Source organism: Zonotrichia albicollis, chromosome 10, assembly GCF_047830755.1.
Source record: "Zonotrichia albicollis isolate bZonAlb1 chromosome 10, bZonAlb1.hap1, whole genome shotgun sequence".
Classification (NCBI taxonomy): Eukaryota; Metazoa; Chordata; class Aves; order Passeriformes; family Passerellidae; genus Zonotrichia; species Zonotrichia albicollis.
In genome coordinates this window covers 24350570-24376838 of record NC_133828.1, presented here as the reverse complement: position 1 = coordinate 24376838, position 26269 = coordinate 24350570, and the positions used below count along the sequence as shown (strand labels likewise).

At 37.2% G+C, this 26269-nt stretch overlaps 1 protein-coding gene and 1 long non-coding RNA gene across 3 annotated transcripts in view; one reads left to right on the top strand and one right to left on the bottom strand.

Moving 5' to 3' along the window:
* The window catches only part of PDE11A (phosphodiesterase 11A), a 105852-nt gene that overhangs the window by 49738 nt on the left and 29845 nt on the right, over positions 1–26269 (bottom strand). Inside the window, exons 2-10 of one of the 2 annotated variants that reach the window (XM_026791663.2) lie at positions 21429–21564; positions 16559–16648; positions 15555–15695; positions 13749–13813; positions 9574–9706; positions 7141–7216; positions 5693–5760; positions 5250–5342; positions 2739–2789 (exon numbers count right to left, since the gene is read on the bottom strand). In XM_026791663.2, the coding sequence (XP_026647464.1) occupies positions 2739–2789; positions 5250–5342; positions 5693–5760; positions 7141–7216; positions 9574–9706; positions 13749–13813; positions 15555–15695; positions 16559–16648; positions 21429–21564 (853 nt within the window). The remainder of the gene's footprint in view (positions 1–2738; positions 2790–5249; positions 5343–5692; positions 5761–7140; positions 7217–9573; positions 9707–13748; positions 13814–15554; positions 15696–16558; positions 16649–21428; positions 21565–26269) is intronic. The other variant, XM_074548435.1, reaches the window with a different exon arrangement.
* LOC141730455 (uncharacterized) overlaps positions 1–26269 on the top strand; it is a 123882-nt gene that overhangs the window by 68519 nt on the left and 29094 nt on the right. The window contains exon 3 of the long non-coding RNA XR_012581961.1: positions 4390–4500. This is a non-coding gene — a long non-coding RNA (uncharacterized LOC141730455). The remainder of the gene's footprint in view (positions 1–4389; positions 4501–26269) is intronic.

The following is a 26269-nucleotide window of genomic DNA, read 5'->3' as shown; positions in this document are numbered from 1 at the left end:
GAATTAACACTGTTATAAGAGGTGCCTGATTGATGAATAAAGTGGAGTCGATGCTGACCGATGCAAGGTGGGTCGTCTCCCCTCCAACTTCAATATTGCTGGGCTTTCTATAATCCAATAAAATAATTCACTGGTAAAAGCCAGAGGAAAAATAAACTTTAGGTACACTTGAAATTTTTCACTTTTTATCAGAATATTCTCAAGATTCTGAGCAAATAAAAATTAATGGAAAACATTTTATGAAAACTATAAAAAATGAGATTACAAAGAGGGAAAGAAAATCTTGTACTACAAGAGTATGTAATTATTTCCAAGATTCTGGGATCCAGTTACAGTATGTTTGGGACAATATGTGTAGAAGTTGTCAAATCCAGTGTATTGTCGCTGCAAAGATTAATTACTGCTGGGTGTCAGTCAGGAGCCAATAGTGATCTCCTGGCATCATTCTCATTTCGACGTTTCTGTCGTGTGTGTGCCTCTGCTCTGACTGCACCAGGACATCGGGTAAATCGGAACAGACATTTGCTCTGACACCTGCCAATAAATCACCACAGACACAGGGGACACATTTAGTCCCAAACACCCCCAGAGGGAAGGATGGTTTATTAGCCAGTCAAGTCTAGAAGATGATCCTAATATAACAAAGGGCTTAAACAAAATATAACGATATAACAAACAGGAAAAAGAGCAGTGGTTTCAGGGTAGGATGCCTTGGGAGACCTCAGCAGGGAGGCCAGCTGTGAGCATGGAGATTGCAGCAATTTCACCTACAGATGGATGGCCCTCTCTGGGATGAGCTCTGTGTCACAGGCCCACAGGACATGCTGGTTGTCACTGGGTTTTTGTTCTTTTGTTTTGTTTATATCCAGTGGTGCAAAAACATTAACAAAAACTACTTCAGAGAAATTTTGTCAGGAATTGAAAGTGAGACAACTGGATATAGACATAGAGAAGGGACAATTTTACTGAAAAAACAGCCTAACTTACTTTAGGCATAGCTTGGTTATGTTCCTTATTTTATCATCTATGTTCTTTATATGACACGTGTCTTTTGGAGTTATATCTTTTGGAATTATTAATGAATAAATGCTTTTCATTTCCTTTTACCTTATTATTAGCCATTAAATGGATAGTTGCATGCCTTCAAGGCCAAATGGATAATGAAAAGACATTTCTTTGTCATGAAGTCACCTGGGAAAACAAGTTGAATAGCTTCTCATTACATGAGCATCTGAGTCCAAAGAGAAACATAGCAGGCTGTTATCTGAACTACAGAGGCTGTGAAGGAGAGTTGTCTTTCAATGGCTGACTGAAATCAAGCATGGCCCTCTTGTACATACAAAGATACTGATGGAATCCTGGCAGTCATAGAAATTATATTACAGATGTGTATTCTAAGGTAAATGGAAATACAAAAGCAAAACAGAAAATTGATGGTCCTTTACCACTTTCTTTCCTCTTTCTCAACAGTGTTCAGTTCTTTTTGCCTAACATTAAATACAACTTACTGCACACACAAAAGTACTTCCTGTAGTGTTGGATGATCTTTAAGCATGCTGATTCCAGCCATACTTCAGTAATCTCATCTTCAGCATACACAAATGTAGGTAATTGTACCAGTAACTACAGGGGAGGGAGAATATTACACCCTTATCCCCAGGTATCAATACAGATACCAGGCACAGCCCTGTATCATCTGGGCAATAATCTGCAAACTCATTAACTAGCAAGAGCTGCCCTTCCTCAGCCCAGATCACTCAGCAGGATCAGCTCTATGCCAGCCGTGTGTGCTCCCTTTCACCACAGCCATCTCTGTGGTGCAGAAAGCAGGCTGCAGCCTGACAGCCAAGTGTCAAAATAAGCACCCAACAGCTCTTTTTCACCTGGACAAATGCCAGTCTGGAGTCACAGCAGTCCAGCTCTCCTTCCCAGGCCTCACTACAGTCTCTGATGCACTGTGTGTCCAGGAGACCAACAGTGATACCCACCATGGGAGCCTCCCATGGGAGCTTTGAGGAGCCCTCTACCAACATTGCCTCCTCATAGGCAAGGGAAGCATCACCAAATTTCCCAAGTGTCTCCTCAAGCAGGAAAAGACAAACAGTCTATCACAACTGCAGCACTGGAGTTCTGGCAGTGATGAAAGATCAAGAGCACTGTTCCCCCCACTTTCTAGCCCACGGCAAGGCAGGATTCAGAGAGAACATGTAATTATTGGTCCCTACCAATGCTACACTCAGAACACATCACTTTCACATTCTGCCAAGGGTGCTTACAGGAGTTAGAAGGTCCCTCACCTTCCTGTCCAGCCTTCGGAGCCTATGCACAATCTGGATAGTGAACGCTCCACTTCTTTAGCAAACACAGGGCAGCTTCCACACTATAAGCATGTAAAGTCTCAGTTCCTTTCTTTTTCTTTAGTCTCCCTCTCATCTCCTACGTGGTATGACTTCCCTGTGGTGGTTTCTGCTGAGTAGGCCACCAAACCCACACTGACATGCAGTTCCAGTAGCTGGTACTGGGACAATGGGACTTGGATGCTGTGCACTGCAGCTCTTTATCCTCTTTATCCTTTATCCACCATCCCTGCTTAACAGCCTTACATGTAATATATACATTGTAAATAATTTTTAATTACGATTTTCTGTTTATGATGTAAAACTTCTCTCAGATAATCTAGAAAATATTAATTTACAGTTATAGTTTCAGAAATTAGTATATAAAAACTTAAATCTTACCTTGAATTTATCAACTTCTGCCTTCGAACATGTTGCATGATATGACAACACCTGCCCCAGCACAAAAGATAAAAAAAACATTTTTGTACACTTGTCAAGTGGCAATATCAGGGTCCTGTATTGCAGTCTAATCAGTTATGATTAAAGCAAATTTTATTAGCATTTGTGTGATAATTCTGTTCTGACTGACAGCATGCAATAGCTAATTACAGGTTATCAGGCATACATTTGGCAGTTATACTGCAGGGAATTTTATAGGGAATAATGAACAATAAGTAATTTAATATTATAAGGATCCCTACATTGTTCTCCTGAAGTTCTACAATCAAAAGAGAAAGAATTTAATGTAAAAATAACAGTAGATTTATGGACTTTTAATAATGCCGTTTCCTATACTGAAAAGTTTTAATGCCTGCACTAGTGGCACATAGTTTCATCCAAATATCAGCACCTCTGTGCTGTGTCTGACATTCTCTTCAATACCATTCTGCAGAGAGCAGCATCAAATAAAATGTACCAAGTACTGCACACCTGCTCTTGTGAGGGAGCTCCCAGAGCCAGAGCACTCCCAGCAAGGACAGGCCCTTCCCCACATGCAACACCTGACCTGCTGATGTGCTGCAGCTTTGTTACAGGCTTCTCACTTGGAAATAATTTTCATCTGTGAATGTCTCTGTTATTTATACAAACAACTAAACTGTGTCTCATGGGGTGTTGATTTGCAACACCTTGTGGCACTAAGTCCCAAGACATTTTTACTCTTTTCAGTTTTAGGGATGCCACCTCTTACAGTAACAGAATTCATTCCTGCACTATAAAATAATAAATACAAACCACGAACTCATTTGTTTTGTACATCATGTCCTTTCTCAAATACTATCTATTTTTCTGCCTGACCATGCTGCAGCTTCTCCCAGAAACTGGTAAGATTAGTCAAATTATCTTATGCTATGACAGATTACACTTAACAACAAAATTCTCCTTGATCCGTATTCATAATATCCCTCTAGATTTTAACAGTCTTCCTGAGGATTTATTATTCTAATCTTCACTAAATTTGCAAATGTTGTGTCCTTAGTATAAAAAAAGTATTTAGCCTGGCCTTAAATCATGGCAAACTTTCCTGATAATTTATTTATGTTTTTCTCTTCTATTTATTAGTCAATCTTATCAGAATACTATATGAAAATCTGTATCAGTATATATGGATAAGAATCTTACTATGATATATAACAAATTCATTCATTTTACATCTGATATCAATCTAATTTTCAAGTGCCATTTATTGCCATTTTAGCTAAATACATAAATACTAACGAAGTATTCTATTAGTGAAAATCATCTTCATCTCATACCATTCTAGTGTTCAGTACTTTTCTCCTGCATCTTTCATCACTTCATGCAAATATAATCAAGAGCTGTTGCCCATTTATAGAAAGAATTACTCTTAATTGAAGATTAATGGCTATTTATCAAATCTATACATGTAAGCTATATGGTTATTAGTCCTTTATTAGATCAAGAAAGAAGCTGTACTTTAAACTAAAAATATTTAATTTTCTTTTATTTCAGTAGCAAATAAACTTCTATGTGAAGTTTCATCCTTATATATCTGTGTGTGACATCTAGCACTGCTTGCTTTTCTTGCCAGGAGGAGCACTCATTCTTTGGTGTCATATTCCACAAATACCTGGGACATACGAAGAGTTATCCATGACTATGACATGTAAAGTGTAAGGGATCTTGCAGGAGGCCTGAAAAGGTAAGCTTTTAACTTTTCTTCCTACATGGGTAGATATATAAAAATAATAAAGAAAGTTGCTTATGCTTAGGATTTCCAACACAAGGGTCTTACTGGCTTTGGAAAGCCTTAACAGGCCTGTGTGAAGCACAGGATGCAACCCCACTATGCAGATTAATGTCTCAAACCCCAAAGCAAAGAAAAAAAAAAAGCCTCTTTACAGTAATTTAGTTGGGTTTGATTTTTCTTTTAATAGAAAGAATTTCATATCTCATTCAGGCCAATGTTATTTTTGTGGTTCTTATTGTAATGGTAAGTATGGGAGAAACTCAAAGGAATTACACAGGTAAAAGGTGCACACATCAGGGATAAGTAGATGATTTTCTTCTCTTATCACATGTGAAATTTAAAACAATACCAATACCTTAGTGATATTACCCTTTCCTCAGAGCAATGTTTTAAGATTAATCAGTCTTGCATAATGCTTTTTTTGAGAGATCTGAAATTTCATTGAAAGTGCTCTTAATTATTGTTGTAGTAGGTATAATGTAAATTTCTTAAGCTATCCTCAAAACTCCTGGCTTTTTTCTCACCAAGATTATTTTTAATGTGATAATGTTTAAAATCTCCAGATATATAATAGATCACTGTGCTACGTTGTTGAATTTTGTTGGAGAAGTTTAAATAATCATATTTTTTAAAAATAGAGTGGGCTTCTTTACATGTGACAGTTAGGAGCAAGAAAAGGTTTCACAAAGATGTACACATACGTCAAGAGCCACAGACTGTTTTGCCCAGGATTTCTTCACTTGGTCATACATAATTGTGTTGTTGATACCCAGGCCACAAAAAATAACAAAAGCCTAAAATTTAAAAAGAGAGTCAATTATGAATCAGTTATAATACAAGCACAAAGATGAACACTGGCTTAATCATTACAAGAAATTGCATGGAAATATTAGGAATAATCATGTTTAAACAGGTTATTTTAAGAATGCAGGTGAGTCACTGGCCTCCAGAAGAGAGATTAGATGCCAGAAACTTGTTTTAATTAGGATGCCACCTTCTAAGTGAGGATTTCTGAGAATTAATGTCAAACTGAAAATATGGACAAGCCATTCTCCCTCCATCCCTGGAGTGGACTGAAGCAGATTACTGAAAAATACCAAGTGCTACTGAAATGTATGGTAATGCTGAACTGAATGCCTCTTACTTCAAACAGTCGCTGGTCAGCGTCGTCAAAGGATTTCCCATCAAGCCTGTTCAACACTTGAGCTACCCCTTTAGAAAGAGTTAATATGAGTTATAATCTTCATTCATTAATGCACAATGCAGAATGTTTTATTGATTGTTAAAATGTAAACCACATATTTCAAACTGAAAGTCAAAATGCAAATATTTATTCTGAAAATAATTAGACACAGATGTGCAATAATTTGATTGTTTTGATACTAGTACTTTCAGTTGTTATGCTTTACTGTCTAAGTATAATACTTCAAATCTAAAGGTTACTCACAGTGCTTTTCACAAAAGGTTTAAGATCTATTTGAGAAAGATCTTGATCACTTTGCTACCAGCAATCACATAAGTTGTGGTAAAAATTTGGAGTTACCAATACAATTTACTGATTCAGTACCTTCATTCCTAAAATCTTAGTTTAGCATCACCTGGGTATATAAACCCTTTTATACTCATGACTGGTTCATTAATTTACTGAGCCAATGAACAAATGAATTTTCCAAACTAATGCTGATTTCTACAACAAACATTTCTATTTCATTTAGCTACAATAAGCCCTTAGAAAAATACTGTAAGAGTAATCCACTGTCAAGAGTTCAAATTATTTCTCATTCTTGAAGATAAGGCACAGTTCACAACAAACAACAAGATGTGTTTTTAAAGGCACAACTCCCACGTCACCTCTGCTAAAGAAGCTCAAAGAGCCTGCATGACACCAAGTGCCTTCAGCAACGCACTTCTGATCTCAGCTCTCCCTGGCAGCCACAAGGCACAGGCATCTACTCTTGCCCTGCCAGTGTAAATTGTGATTGCTTTGACGTCAGTTCTGAGGAGCATTAGCACAGGAATCTGGCATTGTTATTTACAAGCACTCCTTTTTGTGCCAAAAGCAGGTAATAACACAGGGCCAACTGCTGGGGTAGCATAGCTGCAAAGAATCCTATCAAAGATCCTCTGAAACCGTCACATCCTGATCCAGCAACCAGCACTGACACGGGCAACTCCAACCACTGCCAAGCCCCTCCAGCAAATCTTCCCTGACTGCACCCAGAGTTTATCCTTAGAGGGAAATGAACACTTAGCTTGACTGCAGACAGTTGTCCATGTACTAAAGAAGGAGACCCAAGGAAATCATCAATGCAGATAAAACATTTTTCACTAATATGGTTAGAATTACTGTTTTCATCTTATTATAGTTGAGTACAATATATAACTTAACAACAACACAGCTGGAAAGCTGAAAAAGTCCATACAGTATCCAAGTCAAAACATCCCTTCTTGGATACTTAGCATGCATCCTAGGTACTGTAACTTCTTAACAATATTCAGCTTGGAAAAAGAAGGTAAAGGAACATAGAATTAAAAAGATAAAACTAAATTTACATTAGCACAAAAATGACGCAGCCATGAGGGAAGCCTTACCAATTATTTGGTGGGTGCTGTTCCATATTGGAACACAAAGAACAGATCTTATGTGAAAGCCAGAAATTTGGTCAGCCTAAAATGTAGAAATGAGAGCTTCCATTAGTGATGCTGTTTTCATTTTTTAAAATCATAGTAATAGAGATGTCAAGAAGTAAGTTTACATTATAAATGTCATTTCATATGAATCAGCTCTCAGAAAAAATCTGCTGAAATTTCATTCACAGTAACCAAAAGTCATAGGGATTATTCTAAAAATTGCCGAAGAATATAAAAACATTGGCATCTTTGCCACATTAAGCCTGCACTATTTGACTCTGATTTGGCACTAAAGACAAACTATAATTGAGGCAATATCCAGACAAATTTTGGATTACTTACACTGGTGGATTAGTAGAGATAACTTTCACTGAACAAGTTTGGCTTAGAAGTACCCTTCCCAATTCTCAAACTGAAATGGGACTTAGCAAGGCAGCTGTAGAAGGAGGCTTACAGGAAATACACATTTTCAGAAGAAAGGTGAAAGTAAGTAGGGAATTGTGCAGAAGTGCAAGTTAGTAAAAAAGGTGATGATGGAGTCAAACCCTAGATTTGAGATAAATGGTCATTTTGTTCCAATGAAAATTTACTGCCTCATTTATTGTTTTCTAGCTAATACAGTATACAACTTCACAATTTATTTCAAATTTCACTGATTCTCTCTTTTCTACAATTAGTAACATTATTCTTTAGTGTCACTGCATTGAAATGTGAAAACAGTTTTTCAAAAGAGATCAGAGACTGGAATGGGTCCACTCAGAGAAGATCAGATGTTCTCTTACTAAAACTGCCACTGCTACAGGCAGTGTTTAATAGAAGAAAACTAAAAGACCAGCATTAATTCATATATGGGAAGCAGGATGGGATCACTGTGATGTCCTTACTAGCAAAAGATGTAACTCAGGTTTTAATTAGATTACTGCCTATTTGTACATACTCAGAATTCATCACTGAAACTGGTGTGGAGTGCCACCTAAAATCCATGGGAATGGGGCAATAGTTGATTAAAATGTACGTCTTGAAATGAACAGCAAAATACTTTTGCATTAGATTCTTGATGAATGAATTGAAAATTGAGCATCAACATTTGCAGATGAGAAGTAGTGTTCTGAGAAAAAAAATAAGAGATGATTTTCAACTGAAACAGAGAACAGAATTTCTGTTCATAACTATAAATACACATTTGATTCTATCTAAGTAATAAGGGATACTATGTTCCTCTTACTACTCTTGTCTGTAGAAATAATTGAGTAGAAAGACTGAATTTAAGAATTAAATTTTCATAGGAACCCATCAAAAGAAAATTATTATTGCCCTTTGTATCATTTGCTTTATATATATTGGGTAGTGCCTCCAACTTGGAAAGAACTAACTGTGAAACAAATAAGAGATAGCTGAATTATTCAGGAGATGATATAATACAAGTACAATTGCAAACATCAAGGACTAGCATGCTTTAAGTTAGCATATCTAAATACCCCAGGCATTAATTGTACTTGCAATTCTGAACAGATTACCATCAATGCAGTTTTCTTTTATATTTCTACAGCAGGCCCGTTTTATTTTTTCTTGTTTCAAAAAATTCTGCTGGTTTGAGAGATAGTCCCTTTAATGACACATGGAATAAAATTGGAACCAAGCAAACTCTCAACACGAAACATTTCCAAGAACACTTACTGTAGCAATATATTTTAGGAAGCTTTCTGACCAAGGCTGTGATTAATTTGCTGTCCGGGCGCTGGCCAAGTCCTCCACAGTAATGCTGGATTAGAATTCAGTGAAGATTTTGTCCTTCCATACACCTCTAACATTTATTTAGATGCTAAGAATACTTACATTTTTATCTGTAGCTACACCTTTCTAATGGGAAATGAATGCCTTAAGATACACAAACAACTTTTATTGGGAGTGAATTTATCTTGAAGAAGTACCCAATCCAGTGTGTATTTGAGCAAATTAAGCTGTTGGTTGGCTAAGTTAGATCACAAACAACATTTGTCTGTCTGGATACCAGCTCTGCTCACACTCTGTCTGTGCACAGCCCCAGTCACCCCAACAGCTAACAACGCTGGTGCTGCTAAAACTGAACACCAACAAATTTTCAGCAATAAAAATCAGTTTGCATAAGTATCAAGGCAATTGGTAGAGGAATCATTTATAAACAGAAAAAAAAAAAGAATCATGGACTAACTGCTAAAAGTCATAGACTAATTCAGTGATCTGTGTTTGCATTATAAAACCATAGAAGACCACGACAACTTACTGAATAGAAAAAAATAATTCAATAAATATTCACATGTCTCACAGCCACTTGGATATAAAACCAAAATTTTTAAATTAGTTGTGATGCTCAAAAGTAATATATAATTAATTCCATTTGTAAAAATCTCCCACCTCAGCATCAAAGCGGGGGTCCTGATAGGCATCACTGATGTTCACTGGGAGACCTGTGGAAGCGACGAGTTCAGCAATGCTGTTGTTTATCAGCCAGTCTGAATAGGATGATTTTTCCACACTGTCCTTGAAACTATCAAAATGCAGGGCAAGGGAAGAAAAGTATACAGTCAACGTTAACTGCAAGTCCAGCATGTCTTAAATGCACATTAATAGGAACAGCAGAACCAATCACAATTACTAATAGTTATCAAAAATTAACTATAGAACAGTAATTTGGCATTATTGAAATGGTACCTCAGATATTCTCTCCTTTACATAACTCTTTCTATTGAAAAAACAGCATTGGTGTCTCAAGTAAATAGAATATTTGATGGATTTTACCTATGAGTCAATAGTGGGTTGTGTTCTAAGTTTCTGTAGGATACAGGACTACTCATGAAAGGCAAACAGTTCTAAAAATATTTTCTGTATAGTCACCTAAAAAAATATACTTTTAAGAGTTTTTAAATTAATCTAATAATCTGTGATATTTTCAATTTTTATTTTCAGTACTTTTCCTGTCAAAATGACTTTTAAAAAAATTTTGGCACCTGAAACGCCTTATCTGAATGGTTAAAGAAGGGATCATTGAATGAGTCTTAAATCAATCCTGCAAGTATATTGCAGCAGGTAGGTCCAAGTAGCTACACACGAAATGAAGGTTTCCTTTTTTTTTTTTTCCCTGGCTGAGTTTCTGCCACAGTTACTGAGGGGCTAGAGAGCTATCACTAAATGAGCATAAGACACTAAAATTATGGCCTCAACTCACCACAGTCCACTGCAGCTTCTCATAAAACTCAGTGTTTAGCAGACCTTAAATTCCTCATGTCATACCTCACCTAATCAGCAGGAAAGTTCTCTTTGACTTATTTCAGGCTTGTTCTTCACATTAGCAATGTCTGGCTACTCATAATAATATAATAACATAATGAAAAAATGCCTGTTGTCTTAGTTTTAAAAAGAAAACTAGTAAATTTTAACACCTGAGAAACATTTCTTAGAAAAAAGTTACTAAGAAGCTATGGAGAAGACTACAATAGTTTGAGGCTTTAAAGCATTCCTCATGAATGAAAACAGGCTGAACAGTAAAATCCTTGAAAGACTCAATCAAAGAGAAAGGATTGATTTTTGTTGATTGCATTGATTTTCTGGAGACTAATTCAACTATGTCACTTATCTAAAAGAAAATGTAATATTCCTAAAAGGCTATAAGTAAAAAAAAAAATGATTTACAGAAATCTAGAGGAATCCACTTTCATTTGGGATAAGAATTTTGAATGACTGTAATAAATGTTATGTGTACACTTTGACAGAAAGCTTTACATAAATATAATGGGATTTAAGCTAAGTAAAAAAATCACATTTATAATTTAACATTTAATTCATAATTTAATTTATTTCAAATACTCCAGAAGCAAAAAATCTTTAAGGATAAGAATCTAATTTCAAATGCATAGTTCCCAGTCCATAACTTATCTGAATGATATTATCATATAAGACACATACATCAGGACTGCATAGGGGTGTCAAGCATTTTAAGCAGCAAATTAATTCAAGTAAGAGAAACATGACAACATTCATAAGTAAGTTTTAAACGCGGGTTCTATTATGATCTCTCCATTCCTAACAAGCACTCTGCACCCATACTCCAGAAGACAGGCACAGTTTACTCCAGGGACAGTAAAACAGTTGAAGGATTTCAGCCCTTCCTCTGTACCAGCCCAAGTGGGAAGGAGCACAGATATTTTTGCCCACACAACTCATACTCTGGCCCAGGCAGGAGACTTGTCCACTACCACTGGTACCCAGGTTAGAGAGCTGTCATCTCAGCTACCTGCAAAAATGGAATCTCATCTGCCAAAACTGCTGCTTCTGTGCAGGAAAGGCACACTCCACAGCATATTCCATCAGGCTCATCTTCATCTAGATCATACCAGAACTGAACCCCCAAGGATTCTGACATTTCTGTAATATTTTTTCAAAGGGAGAGAAAATTTAGGGGACTTGGGAAACTTGTACTTCAAGAAGAAAATCACTGAGAAAAAAAAGAGCATCAGTGTGCCAGTATGGATAATAAAGAAACTTGATGGTGGTGTGTGATGAAAGCTTGGAAACTGAACAAAAAGAGTCAAGTGTGGCCTTCCAAGACATTTCTTTACAAACAACAGCAAAGAAAATAAGTATGAATATTTATTATGATATTTAGGTATTTAACAGATGAGCTGCCATCATGCAGATTTATGAAGGCAAAAGAAAAGCCAACTTCTAAAACTGTGTGAGAAAGTATATTGGGGCATCCATGAAATATTGTCTTAGGATGTTCTTTCTCATTTAGATAAAACATAATGGGAACGGTTCTCAGCCTGAAATGTCTGGATTTCAACTAAAATTTCAAAGAAATAATGTTTTCTTAACTGCTGTAATGATGAAGAAACTCATCTTTTTTTCCCCACATGAAAAGTCTCATGACTTGACATCAGTTACAGCTGCAGAATGCAGAATGAAAAGGGCAAAACTCACTAGGAAAATGCTCAAATGTCAAGGGCTCGTGGCATTGTTCTGTATCCTAAATAACCTTTATTTTTGCACAATAGTGCCAATAACTCAAGCTGTGCCTGTGCTAGATCCAAATGTGACATCATATCTGCCAGTCTAACCTTGGTCTTTGTAAAAGCAACTTCACTTTCCAAGGGAAAAACAGTCACAGAAAAAGTGATACATCTTTATGTTAAAATGCACAGAAATATACCTTTATGAGTCTTATGAAGACTAGCTACCAGGTTATGTGTTTATTCATGTCTTGGAATAAAGTTAAAATATTCTTGACTTCACTACAAGCAGAGCAGGCTACTACAAACTGCTGTGGCAACATGCTAATATAACTATGGTAACAAGAAATGAGCCAGCTTGGTTATCTTGATACCACTCTACATTGTTTTGACTAATCTGGCTACTGATCAAGTTTGAGAAAAACAGGAATAACAACCACATTCCTTGATTCATACTCCTGTCCCTGAATAAAAGAAATGTATTTTCACCCCCTAGGAAAGACCAACTGCTACTCTAGAACTCTTTGTCAAAAGCAACTTGTGATTCCCAGATGAATCAACAGATTATTTAATCATATTTAAATCTTCCTATTTTTTATTGCTTGTTTTCCATTTGCTTCACGATTCCCATACCAGGACATGGAAAGGAGATAGCTTCTACCCATATTTCTGTGTGGCCCAGGACTCTCATGTGAGCTTGCACATCTTAGAAATTTTCTAACACTTTCCATTTCTAATGATGTGAAATCAATCCATGAAAAGGTTTATCACCATGACAGCCATTTGATATGGAAAATTCTCCTTCAGAATCAGTATGATTTAATCTGCATAAAACCTGTGTGATAAACACTGAGCCTTGCAAGATGGAAGAAATGTTCTCACAATAGTCCTGAATCCTCATCCCCTCATTTGCTACATAGGACATTTTATGTGAACTGCTACCAGTGGTGTAACCTTGCAGGGATTGATATAACAACCTCACGTGAACAAAAATCTTACTTTTGCTACTTAAACTTGGCCCTTTAGATCCTACTAAGCAAAACATATACTTCCATTTTGACTGGGCTCCCAAACAAGATTTAGTCACAGGAACACAGTTTCTAGGAAATACATATGCTCTGCGGTTTCTAGGCTTTCCAATTTGACAACAGCAGAAATAAAATTTTACTGGAAACCTCTCAACACAATTGTACAAAACAATTTTGTAAGAGATCAACAATCTAAAATAATTTTGTTATTTTTACTTCTATATTAATCAAGCAAAACAACAATTTCATGTTATCAATGAGTTCAACCATAAAAAATCAGTTTTCCCCTGGTTTCTTACCTGAGACACCGATACAACATTAGTGCATGTATACACACACAAACATACATATATAAAAAAATATAGGCACATATATTCATTCAAGCAAGCCTCCATTTAAAGCAAGCAGGTGTCTTGTCTGAGTAAAAAATGTAGGCTCACACTCTTCAATCAGATCTACACAAAGTTCCATCAGAAAATAAAATCTTGACCAAGCAGACCTGAAAACTATGCGAAAAATGTAGTTATCCATAACCACAGAAGACATGAGCACTAACCTGTTGTCAGTATCAGCACTGCATTTTGGAGATAACAATTCGAAAGATTTTGTAAATTTCACCACCTGTCACAAAAGAAGTAACTTAAGATTGCTATTAAGATAAATAAACATCTAAAAAAACAGTAATGTAAGGTTCCTCTGCTTAAACTGTATTTTTATCCAATAGTCTTAGGATAAAAGTACAAATTTGTAGTCTCTCAATGGAGAATTCATGTTTAAAATACATGCTGTGCACAGTTCCCTAAAAATCAATATAAAATCAAATTCTATCTTCAGATTCTCTCAGAAAACTCTTTTCCACAAGCATATATGCTTCCCTTTAAAGGCTTTTGGGACATTATGGAGCTTTACTCAAACTTCACTTTTTTTAATATAGGGAAATAAACAGAAAGGCAGCTTTGCATTACTAACTGCAACCAATCACACTTGAACATATGTGTCAGGAACACATAAGTGAAACATCTTAGGAGTGGCAAAAAGTGACACAGAACAGAGGCCTTATTTTTGGATGTGTTCCCATCTTCACTTTGTTCCTGAATCATAAAAGCTTTCTGCACAATGTACAAATGACAGTATTTTAGACATGGTTAGACATTGAGTTACTCTAAAGAGATCTATTTTGATATAACCCTCCAAAATAGGAGAAAGTCAGGAAAACTAACTGTTTTGCCACTTGTAAAAATTACCAAGTGGTTGGTAAGATGCTATTCTACTCCAAATTAACCTAAGATATATGACCATCTAGAAAAAGTTTAAGATTTGTGTCCGTATTTCACAATTTTGTCTAGAGGAATAAGAACTCATTGCTTGTGGTTTGTGAAAAGTCCCTCCAGGCTCAAAGGCAGAAATAGTACCAAGAGTAAAAAAATGAACTGCCACCCACAACTTCCTAACACAATGGACATTTCTGTGAAAAATAAAAATCATATTATACTTATAAACACAGTGACATTTCATAAGAATGTAGTAGAATTATATATTGCAATTATAAAATTGGGGAGGGGGGTGGCTAGGGGAATCTAGAATGAGAAAATGAACTAGAAACATTAAAATTCTATAGTAGAGAACATAAGTGAAATAAAAACTTTGATCTTGCTTTTAGGAAAGCTGGTATAATTTAGGGCATACTCAATTGAAAGTTCTTAATTTTTATTAACTGAAATAAAATACAAATCATATCTTTCCTCCAAGGAAAAGAATGGGTATTTTTTTCTGCCATACAAACAAATTTACGATTCTGTCTCTGCCTTGTCAAAGCCTAGCAACAAATAATTAACTGCAGAATCAGTGAATACAAAAATAATAATTGGGTAGGGAGAAAGAGATATTAAAAACAATGTTTTATCCTTCAACTACTTCTCAAATCAGTGGAAAGGAGAGTAGCTTAAATTGAATAGCCTGAAAACACTGGAGAGAGCTACCAATATAAAGGCAGCCACTTAATTTATTACTAATAACAATACTCATAAAAACTTCCAACATTTTTTAAGAGGCTCTCACACCCTATGAATATCAGTTACTGCAAAGTCCCAGTGAAAGATCCTGTCAAAACTGTCAAATACTTTCATACAGTTTACATCCATCTCTTCAACAGAGCTCTGCAATGAAATAATTATTCATGGGTCAAGTAGACAGAGTAATTGCAAAAAACCAAAAATACTTCAATTATTCTGAAAGCTGGATTTCCATTTCACCTGCTCAGTGTAAAAATTTACTGCTATCACAGTGTAAGCCTATTGGGATAAAGACACCCTGAAAAACACCTGCTGTTCTGTACTTACACATGACATGCAGCTCTACTTACTGGTGATTCAATGTCTTCCAGAAGTAACACTGAGCACCGCTCACACTTCAGGAGGGTCTGGGCCCGATGCATAATTTTCTTGACAATTTTCTCTAAGTCAGTCTGTTCCTCAAAGAGGTCATTCACTACTTCCAGTAAAGCCTGTATACAAGGACAGAAAACTCTTGCATTGGTTGTAAACTAATAAATACATGGAGCATTGCAAAGGAAGTTTCATATCTGGGATCGATTTTATATGAGTGATCCCTTGAAATCTTCATTCAAAGAAAGGTCTTAATGACTATGGCAACAAAATTGAAATGAATTGTTAATACTTTGTCAAGGAATAGCAGGTTCAATATCACTAGATGTATTTCTACTGAAGTTCTGGACCTGTGATCCAAGCTAAAAAAATATAGTTCCCTGTCATTGTAGAAAGGATGATAAAAAAGAAGCCAACTATTATTAAAAACCCCTCAAAATTACCATTTTGTTTCTTCAAAAAATAAAAAGACCTCTCTGACAAGGGAATGACAGGGCAGCAGAGCATTATTTTCACTTCAGAGCCTCCTGTCCCAATGCATGCACAGTGTGTATTCTATGGAGACATGCTGTCAAAACCCTTCACATACAGGGTTTTTTTCCCTGCTTAATTTTATAAAGGTATATCCACATTATTTGCACATGAACTAAATATTAAAAATTCAGAATGGCAGAGGCCTGAGATGAATAGAATTTTATGAGAGCTTGAACCTTTGCCTAAGTAACACTTTCTCCTGCACCGTCTGTGCCACAAATGCAATTGTTTGAGCACCTCAAGATGTGGAGCTGACATCAGGAAACCACAGCCACCACTACAAGTGGATTTCCCTCCCTCACTGTCTGCCTGCTGCCTCAATCAAAACAGGGATCTTTTCAAAATACAGTTTTTGAAATAGAACTGTCTGCTTAGCAAACACATATGCATAGCTGTAATTTGCATGAACAGAAGTCTGATGCTGGTCCACTGCACATTTTGCACTTACCCTGCTTCTGTCATATTCCTTCCTTGAAGCTGCAAATAGCTGGGCATTGGATATGGCAATCCCACAGAAGGGGAGGTACATCTGCATCACCTAGTATGGAAAAAAACTTGCAGTCATTAAAAACAACTGCAATTGTTTACAGCAATTTCTTTCTAGTAGAGACCTAAACTCAGGGGACACATCACAGGAAGGTCTCAGCTCACTCTTCAGCAGAGCACGAAATACAAAATGAAATTATCATGGGCAAGGCACATCAGATGCATGGAAAGAGATTAAATATCTAGGAAAGAACAAATACAATTAAGTTCACAGGTCCCAGAAGTCTGAGTCCTCCACAATTTCTCTGACAATTTGTGGATTCTCAACCCTATAAAGTGTCTTCTGAAGACTACTTTAAATTACTGTAGACAGTACAGCTTCCCTAGAAAAATATTCTTTATTTCTCTGGACTGCTTTTTTGTTCTGAGCTCAAGAAGCAAGTTTGAGTCACATTCCTGTTGAGGAATTCTACATAGATTTTGGAGAATACCAGCACAGTGGAACACAGCACATTGATCCTACACTATTAGTCAGAAAACAGATTGTCTTCTCAAAGAAGGTTTAAAAAAAAAGTTAAAAGAACATGCTTGAAAAACTGAGCCTTAATGTATCATCATACATTACAAAAGATTGAAAAGGAGGGACTGGGAACATAGTTTGAGGTGCCCAAGATGATTTTAGGTTGGCTGTGTGAAGTTAGCAAACTGGACCAGTCAAACAGCTGAACACCTGTGGGACTGGAACTTCACAAGGATGACAATGGATCAAAGTACAAACCCAGCATTTTTAAGCCACACGCTGGTAAGAAATCTGTAACATACTGTCACTCCTGAGTGGTTCCCAGGCTTAGGCCTGAGACTTTTAGCAAATTTTACAGCTGCTGAATAGCCTTAACATTTGCAAAGCCAGTGGGATTTGAGGCACTCTGCTGTTTACAGAGCCAAAAGAATGCTGCAGCAGCTAACCTTTCTTCTCTTTGGTCTGTCTGTCTATTGTAAGAAATCCTGTCTGTGACAAACTTTGGCATTAAGAGAGTGGCATTTGTCTTTGAAATTCTGTTTAATTAGAAAAACACTACTAACCCAGAGACGTGGGCTATTGAGAATATCTGAGGAAAGAACCCAGAAGAACAGAAGCAGCAGCAACTGCTGTTATACTTTATCTACCTTGAGCACACCACTGGTTCCATACCTGCTTAGTCTGTGTTTGAGTAATGATGAGCTTTTGGAAAGGATCCTCAGATCCTCTGAATTTTGTACCTTTACACCTGGTACTCTGTCCCAGTAACTGCAGACTGTAAGGGTGCACACTTATACTGCTCATTTGGAAACACTCTACTTTCATCCTCTTCCCATCACAGCTACCTATGGCTGTAAGGAAAATGACACTTTACACTCTACAAACACTCACCTTTCTGAAGAGGCAGTAATTAAAGTAGCCAACTATCACACCAGATCTACAGGACAGAGTACACAAAATTAAAAGTAAAGTACAAATGTAAGAAACTGATAAGAGGGATTAATTTTTTTAATAGTCAGAGTTTCTCTGAGAGAATTTTGCTTATTTCACTTTATTTTTTATTTTCAAATTAAACAAAAAACATCCCTATCTATATTTTCTTGTAATAGTTCTAAAAAACACAGCCAAGTAAGAGATCAGAGCAGAAGAAGTTAACTTAAGAAAAATCTGGTCTTTACTGAAATTCTGAATACCTTAATGAGATTGGATATATTTTTACTTAATAGGTAAATAGTAGTATTTATTGTCTCCACACTGGAATCTCCATTCCCAAAATTAATGTGGCCCTGTGACAAAGGAAAGCGCAAGAGGAGCTTATGAACCTTCAGGCATCACAAAACCAGCTAGCCAAAATTTCTTTTTAGTGAGAAGAAAATAAAACCTTGCAATATTGAAAACCACTGGTCTCTGGAACCCAAACTCCAAGGCACTGGATCTATACACAGAAATTACCATCCATAAAACACTGTTTTATGACATCTTAAGAGCTTGGAAAGCCACTGACACACATCACTCTTGTCACCACTCAAACTAATTGTATAAGGCACAGCACAATTAAGAAGGACACCAAGTTGTTTAAGAAAACCAAGTTGTTTCTTAAGTAGAAGAAATAAATAAATGTCAACAATTATGAAGAAAAAAACCAAGACAAAAACTGTCAGGTAGAGAGGAATCACCCTGTGGTTCAATTATTCCTGTTTACCTAAAATTCACAAAACAAAAGCCTGCTGTTCTTACACTTTTGTACTCTCGAATGGTCAAAGTGACTTTTCCTTAAACCTCTTTTGGCAAGTTGTAATGCAGCACCAACTACACAAAGAATGAAGATGTTTCTAATGGTGGCTTAATTTGAAGTAAAACTTCTTAAACCAAAATTGCTCAATGGGATAGAAAGCAGTTATTGCATTATTTCAGATTACAGATTTAGATCTGCACTATTAAGACTATTTTACAAGCACCTCTAACATGTTTATGGTATGACTGTGGACACTCCATAAAAATATGGAATAATGTCATATTCTACTCTTATCTGTCTGAGCCACAGCTGGTATTTTTATGCCAGATTCTCACTTCAGGGATTTTCCCTCCAAAGAGAATGTAAAAAGTTGAGGAAATGGCACATAACACCATGAGATAGACACATCCTTTCCCCCTCCTTTTAAGTGAAAGATAACTAATTACTAATTTCTTGGTGCTCCAGGGTAAGAACTGGCCCAAAGGTTGAGTATGCTACGTGATTCCATTACACCAATGCACAAAGTTTTTGTGTGAAACTCGTGGAAGAACATGCAGCATACCCCTCTGAAGTACATAAAGTAATTTCCCTTTGTTAAACTGAAGGCCATTAAAAAATTAGTTTTGAAGCAAAAGGGAATATATCTGAAAGATAATTTGCTTCCACATCTATTTTGAATTAATTAAAGGAAAATATTCTGCAGAGTTACTAAAGTTATTTTCAAAGCAAATAGGCAGGATTGAAAAAAAATCAAAACCAGCTTTAACAGATGTGGCTCATTAAATTATTTTGTCTAATAGGAGTAGTTGCAATGATTCATCACAGTTCTATGTGACATATTGATAAACACATTGGTAAGTATGTAATAGTAGATTTTATAAAAATGGTGTTTAGGCTGATGAATGTGCTGAGATATTAAAAGACACTAGTTTTTGTTGGATTTTTTTTTCATGACAACTGTAGGGTATTCAGATACAGTAACTTCAGGTTAGCAAGTTTATATTATGAATTACTTGTACATTCAGGGTCCAGGTGACCTGGCCCAGTTTCTCTTCATTAACCCCCCAGTAAGTATCAGTGGGTAGCAGTTACACTCACCTCACAAATTCACAGCAATATTCAAAAGCTAAAAAGCTGAACTCAAAAACTGTTCAATATTTTATCAGGGCAGGAAACCTATGAAAAGAAGCAGTAGTAATGGGAACCTTCAATATCTCACTTTTTTCTTTTTGAAATTCTGTTATTTCATTGTTGTATGTTAGGAGTATTAAAACACAACTACCAAGGAAACAAACAGTATAATTACAAGAAATTTCAGTATTCAGTTATATAACTACTTAGATTTTCAGCTAGGTCTTGAAGATTACTTGTCTTTACTTCAAAGCTACACCAGTAAGATCAGATGTCTGCCCTGACCATAGTTACTTTTGGCTTCCCACAGGATATATTTCCCTTGCTTTAGTATCTCCACACACCTCCAGAACTGTAGCCCCAAAGTTCGACCTTCAAATCCACAATAATAACTGAAGCAGGAGCTTGGTATTTGGAAGTATGAAACATTTCCAGATTCTGCAGTACTAAATACTAGGACAAGTAAGCTACAAACTGTGCTTGTTAGTGGATACTTTTATTTTACGGCATCAGTTCAGAAACATGCCAGTGCTCCCTCAGAATTTTAAAGGGCAGTCTTCCATATGTTTCATCTTCATGATGACAGTTTTACAGGCCAAAAGTTCCACACCCGGTTACACAGTTGTCTGGGCACATCAGCATCTGGACACCTACACTACAGCAGCACAGTGTCTTGAGATGTGACTCTCATTTTCCTTTCATCCAGCTTCTCATAGATGATGAGACATGAAATACATAAGTTAGTAAAATGCTTCTCAATGTTCCTCTGAACTGCTAAAAATTAGGGTTTCTTTTCATCATCTGGGTTTGGATTTCACAATCACTTCACATCCGATACAAATCTTTCTATCATCAGAAACAGGAAGGAGACCTCTGGCCAAGCCCTTTCTGACAATCCATGTTATCAAGAGATACCAGCTTTCCCTCCGCTGCACAGCCTGGAGATGAGTGTTCTTAAGGAATCTGTAAAACTCTTCCCTTGCTGCATAAGAAAACCCTCTGCTGGTTCCAGCTGCAAAAGAAGACTATTTTCTAGAACTGTGTGCCTCACAGGAAGTAAGTTTTGAAATTTTCTCTTACGAGAGGAAAATATAAAAGCAACAAAGTTGCATGGGTGCAGAGCTGCAATGCAGAAAGTTATTAGCTAATGGTGAAAACCAGCCAGTGCTGCAATGGCAGCACACTGCAGAGGGAAATGTGAGCTTGCTGGCTGGAAAGCAGCCCTGACTTCAGCTTCAGCAAATGCAGTGACATTTACCCTGCCTCCCCCGCGTCAGCTTTGCCCTCACAGAGCCCTCTCCGAGAGCACACGCTGCCATAGCTATCCAATGGAGTCTAACTCGGCTTCTGGCACACTGCAAGCACCCCCTGCCTGTGGTCAGAAAAGAAAACAATTCTGATGTCTGACAGAAGAAAGAAGCTTCTCAGTAATGCTTGTGTACTCACTCTGGCACAAACTCCAGGTTGAGCTCTCAGCAAATGCCTGTCTGGTTCAGTTGTTTTCTTTAGCGGCCACAGGAGCCACTTCTCTTTACACAGCTTGCTTGGTGAGCCTGTGGGGAAAGGAGCTAGTACAGCCTTCCTAGAAAGAGAAAAGAAGTCCTTTCAAAGGAAAAGTTTTTGCTATAGTTTAAAGTGATAAATGTTTTGTGGACATACTTGAAACCAAATCAGGGAAGCCAGCTGCCCTTTAAAACATTTCCTAATGTGTTCAAAATAGGTTCAGAGGGTGAAATATTCTACTGAATTCTGAAAGCAATAAACCAAATCCAATTGCAAAATGGTTAAACACAAGCGCTCTTCCAAATTCCATTACCTCCTGCCAGCTGTGCAGGGTCTGGCTAGCCACACATCTGATAAAATCTAATTGTCATCTAAGTTCACAAATCCAAGAAATATTTACCAAAATTATTTTTCCACCCCAAGCATGGGAAGAACAATTGGTTGGTAAAAACACTGCATGAATTGTAGGCAGCCAAATAGGGTACACAGCTCCTATGTGTATCACTGAACCTGCAAAGGCTCCTGGGCCAATCTTCTACTGCCTTTTTCTTTCTTTTTTTTAAAGTTTGTATTTGCATGTGATTATTAATGAGTACCATAAAAATGCGCTAATGCTTGCAAACATAGCGCAGCATCTCTGCCCTATAAAGCTCACTCTCTGACTCTGCAAGCTTTTGGTGTCTGTAAACAGCCTGAAAAGGACCACGGGAGCAATCCTTCAGCACTGCCTCTGTACTTGCCTGCCTCACAGAATTACTGGCACACATTCAAACTAGATAACTGCGTCACCAGACAGATTACAAAACATGTCTCTGGTAGAAGCAGACTTATTACAGTTTTAAAGCCTGACTCCTGTGTAGGTCACTGTCCTCACAAGCCATGGCACTGGGAGACTGCTGCATGCAGGAGCAAGGGGCAGGAAAGGGTGGGAGTGCAGCCAAATGTGCCCAACTCTGACTTTTCTGCAGGCCCCATCACTGCCCTCTAGTTGTTCAACACAACCTCCTCTTCTCTATTTTCTGCTATGCACCCAAGGTCTTTAAACTGGGAAAACAAGTCAACGCAATTAACTTGATTTATAATAATACACTTGTAAAAATGTTTATACAGTCAGAACACATCTACAAATCTTATTTTTTTCTGGCAGGTATTTGACGATTTCTTGACCCAGTCACTTTACGGCTAGATATTATCCATTATTCCCCTCACTACCAGGGTATGAACCTCAAAAAAAAAAAAAAACAAAAAACAAGCAATGCTGAATTATACTGTCAAAAAACCCAAAAACATTAGAAGTTGCTATTAAACCTATTTTTAACAATATTTGGTAAGACATAAACATTGTGACATTGCATTATATTTAGTATTTGGTATAAAGTAAAAAGAAGAATAAGTGTACTGTAAATTTCCTTACAGCACCTCATTTTAAATGGTGCTGCCCCAAATGAATATGAAATAGGAAAACATTTCTGCTAAAGACTAGAAAGCCAAAAATAAATATATGTAAAATGTCTGCTATTCTAGGATCCCTTCATCTGATCTCCTACATGCAAAATCCAGCTATTTTCATTGGAAATGCCTTTATATTTTACACAAACCTGAATCAGTGATGCCCACTAATAAGGCCCATCCCAGCAAACTGCCACTCATTTATTCAGCATGTGATATTAAGCCAGGACTTCCAGAAGAGAAAATGAGGACAAGAGGAAGAAAAAAGTTACACAAGGAATGACAGTGGTTCTATTAAAATCAGAAGTGTATGAACTGAAAAAGAGCAGAGGTAGCAGGTAAGGAGCATCACCATACCAGTGTAAGCACCTGTAAGGCCAAGCCAATGCCTGGCACCCCCCTTAGCCCCAGGGCTTCAGCAAATGCACATTGAGCTGTAAAGCAAGGAAAAGTCAGCTTACAGGCAGCCTGAATGAGGGCTGCAAAGTTGCAGCAGTGTGATCAAAGCTGTGAACCAACATGTTTCTGTCATAAACATACTGACAGCCACGGACTCCTCACTGCAACGGCTACTGAGGGCTCTCAGACCTGCATGGTGGAGATGTGTGCTATGTCTGTGGGACCACCTGCAGGCAGAATGCCTTAAATCAACCCAACAGTTATAAATTATGTTTCTTTATCAACTCTAGAGTTTTCACCCATTGGACATTAGCAAGGCTTTGTAGCAAAATCTTAAGGAGAAATGCTAAGAAGCTTTTATTAGCTCATCTGAAATAACAGGGATAAGAAGAATCACAAAAGGCCATGAATCTTCAAAACCACAACTGCTACCCACAAATTAAGTTCCTCTCCTTCAAAGGATGAAAATCAGTTATATTTGAAATATCTAAATGATATCATCAGCTTTAAAAAAACCAAAAAAACCCAAGGTATATATCATCTGAGATAATTCACAGAGGACATTTAACCAGTGTAATGTTTTCCCGAGAGACCAGGAGGGGCTGTTAGTGCCTGGCTGCTCTGCTCTGCCCTGTTTGAAGAGGAGCCACTAGAGGCCAGCCCCCAGGCACAGGAGCCTGCAGCTGTTATGTAAGGCAGGCAGTTCTGCAGTGCCTAAATCTCAGTGTCTCAAAGCACTTTGGCAGGCCATGAACAAAGTTTTACAGCAGCAATGTCAGGTAGTAATTTTTATCTAGAGACAGCAAAACTGAGCCAAAGAAAAATTTAACTGATATCTGAAGGGAGGAAAAAGGTCACAAAGAAAGATTTTGTCAAAATTTTGGAAAGACTCCTGGCTTCCACTATGCTTGAATCAGTGAAACCTGCTTTATAAATGTCACTGCATGAGATGGGAAGATCTTGGTATTGGCAAAGTGAGAGCTGTGAAGACTGATACTACCAATACCAAAAATAGGAATTGCAGATCAGAACTTTAAATTGGCATAGGAGAATTAATAAGTATCACCTCAAAGCTATCTTTTCTACAACACAATTGCAGGCTTTGATCTTACCATTTCAAGTTGCACTCATCTGTCATCTGGCAGACAATATACATAATAATTGACCATGCTAATTGAATGGCATTGAAACCAAGAGATAAATTCCACATGCATCCATTCAATGAGAATATCATCTTCAAGTCACAGTTCTACTTACAACTCAGTTACCACTCCCAATTCTTGTCTATGGAGAAATAGATTTATCCACTTACTTCTCCTGCAGGCCTTAAGTATTAGAGTACACAAACTGAAAACTACTTCTACTAATTCTTGACTTATCCATAACTGAATGAAGATGCCTTCTTTCACTTTTGTATAAATTAAAATCTTCTCTTTAGAGCCAGAGTGCAGATACAGGACCAGAATCACAAACTGGCTGAGACTGGATGGGGCCTTTGGAGGTCACCTAGTCCAACATTCTGTGCTCAAGCAGGACTGCCTAAAGCTTTTTGCTTAGGACTTTGTCTAGACAGCTTTTGAATATCTCCAAGGGTGATGATTTCACAACCTCTCTGAGCAACTTGTCTGTCTCTCTCACAATAAAAAAAGTGTATCCTGACTTTCAGACAGAGTTTTCCATGTTTAAGTGTATGTATTGCCACTTGTCCTGTCACCTGGCACCACTGAAAAGAAACTGGATATGCATCTTTGTATTGTACTATCCCCCATTTATACACAGTGATGAGATCCCCCCCCATGAGCATTCTCTTCTTTGCTAAACAGTCCCAGCTCCCTAAGCCTTTCCTCACAGGGGAGATGCTTCAGTTCCTTAATCCTCTTTCTGCACCTTTATTGGACTCTATCCAGCACATTCTTGTACTGGGGAGCCCACAGCTGGACATGTTGTGTAGAGTCATGAGGGAAACTTCATCCTGCTCTTGTATGAATGCTGTGTGCAGTTTCACAAAGAAAAAAAAATAGCTAATTTATATATAACAGTCTGCACTGAGATTCCAATGGTATTAATAAGTTCTTATTCAGGTTCTTTTCTCACATACTTCAATATGTGTTTTGTGATTTTTGAGGAAGAAATTACTTGGACAGTAGCCTTTTTTTCATATTTGGCTTTGTTTAAGAGTGAATGTTTCTGGCAGAACTTACTGCAGAAGCCTGATCCTTTGCCATGCTGAGCTCCTCTTTCAGCAAGGTGGCCATTTTTGCCTGACTGAAGTTGCCAATGTCAGCAAAACCTTTCCAACCGAAGCTCCAACTGGAACAGAAAAGCCTGAATCCAGCACATTAACCAACCAGATTACATTGTGCCTGATGTGAATAAGTTTAGCTCACCCAACTTCTCACTGTTTGCATTGGTTCCAGGGGGATGGAAGTGGTTGGTTCTGTTCCACTAGAAAAAAAAATGTGAAGCAATTTTTCATAAGTGAGATGCATAATTTGGTGACAGGTTAAAGGAAAGCCAGGGACTCAAGATACCAACTGTATTCCCTTACACTACTGCTTGTCAAACAGAGAGCCTCTAGTGTTTCTTAGGCAACAAAAATTTTACCCTCAAACAGAAAAAATCTTCAACTGAATGGAAATATCCCACAAAGGACAACAAATAGCATAAGTGCCCCTTCCTTTCATCACATAATTTTACATCTCTCTTCCAACCAAGATGCATCTGTACCTTGACCCTTTCTTCCATAACACCTAGAAGCACCACAACACAACATAATCACATCATACTTTTTACATATATCCTTACATCATTTTATTGAGTTTCTCCTCAACATTGGGAAAATTTCCAGTGGTCTTCTCCATTTGCCTATTTTGAATTTATGTATATTTAGTGACTAATATTGTACTGAATGTCATGGTACTTCATGCTGGGGGCAC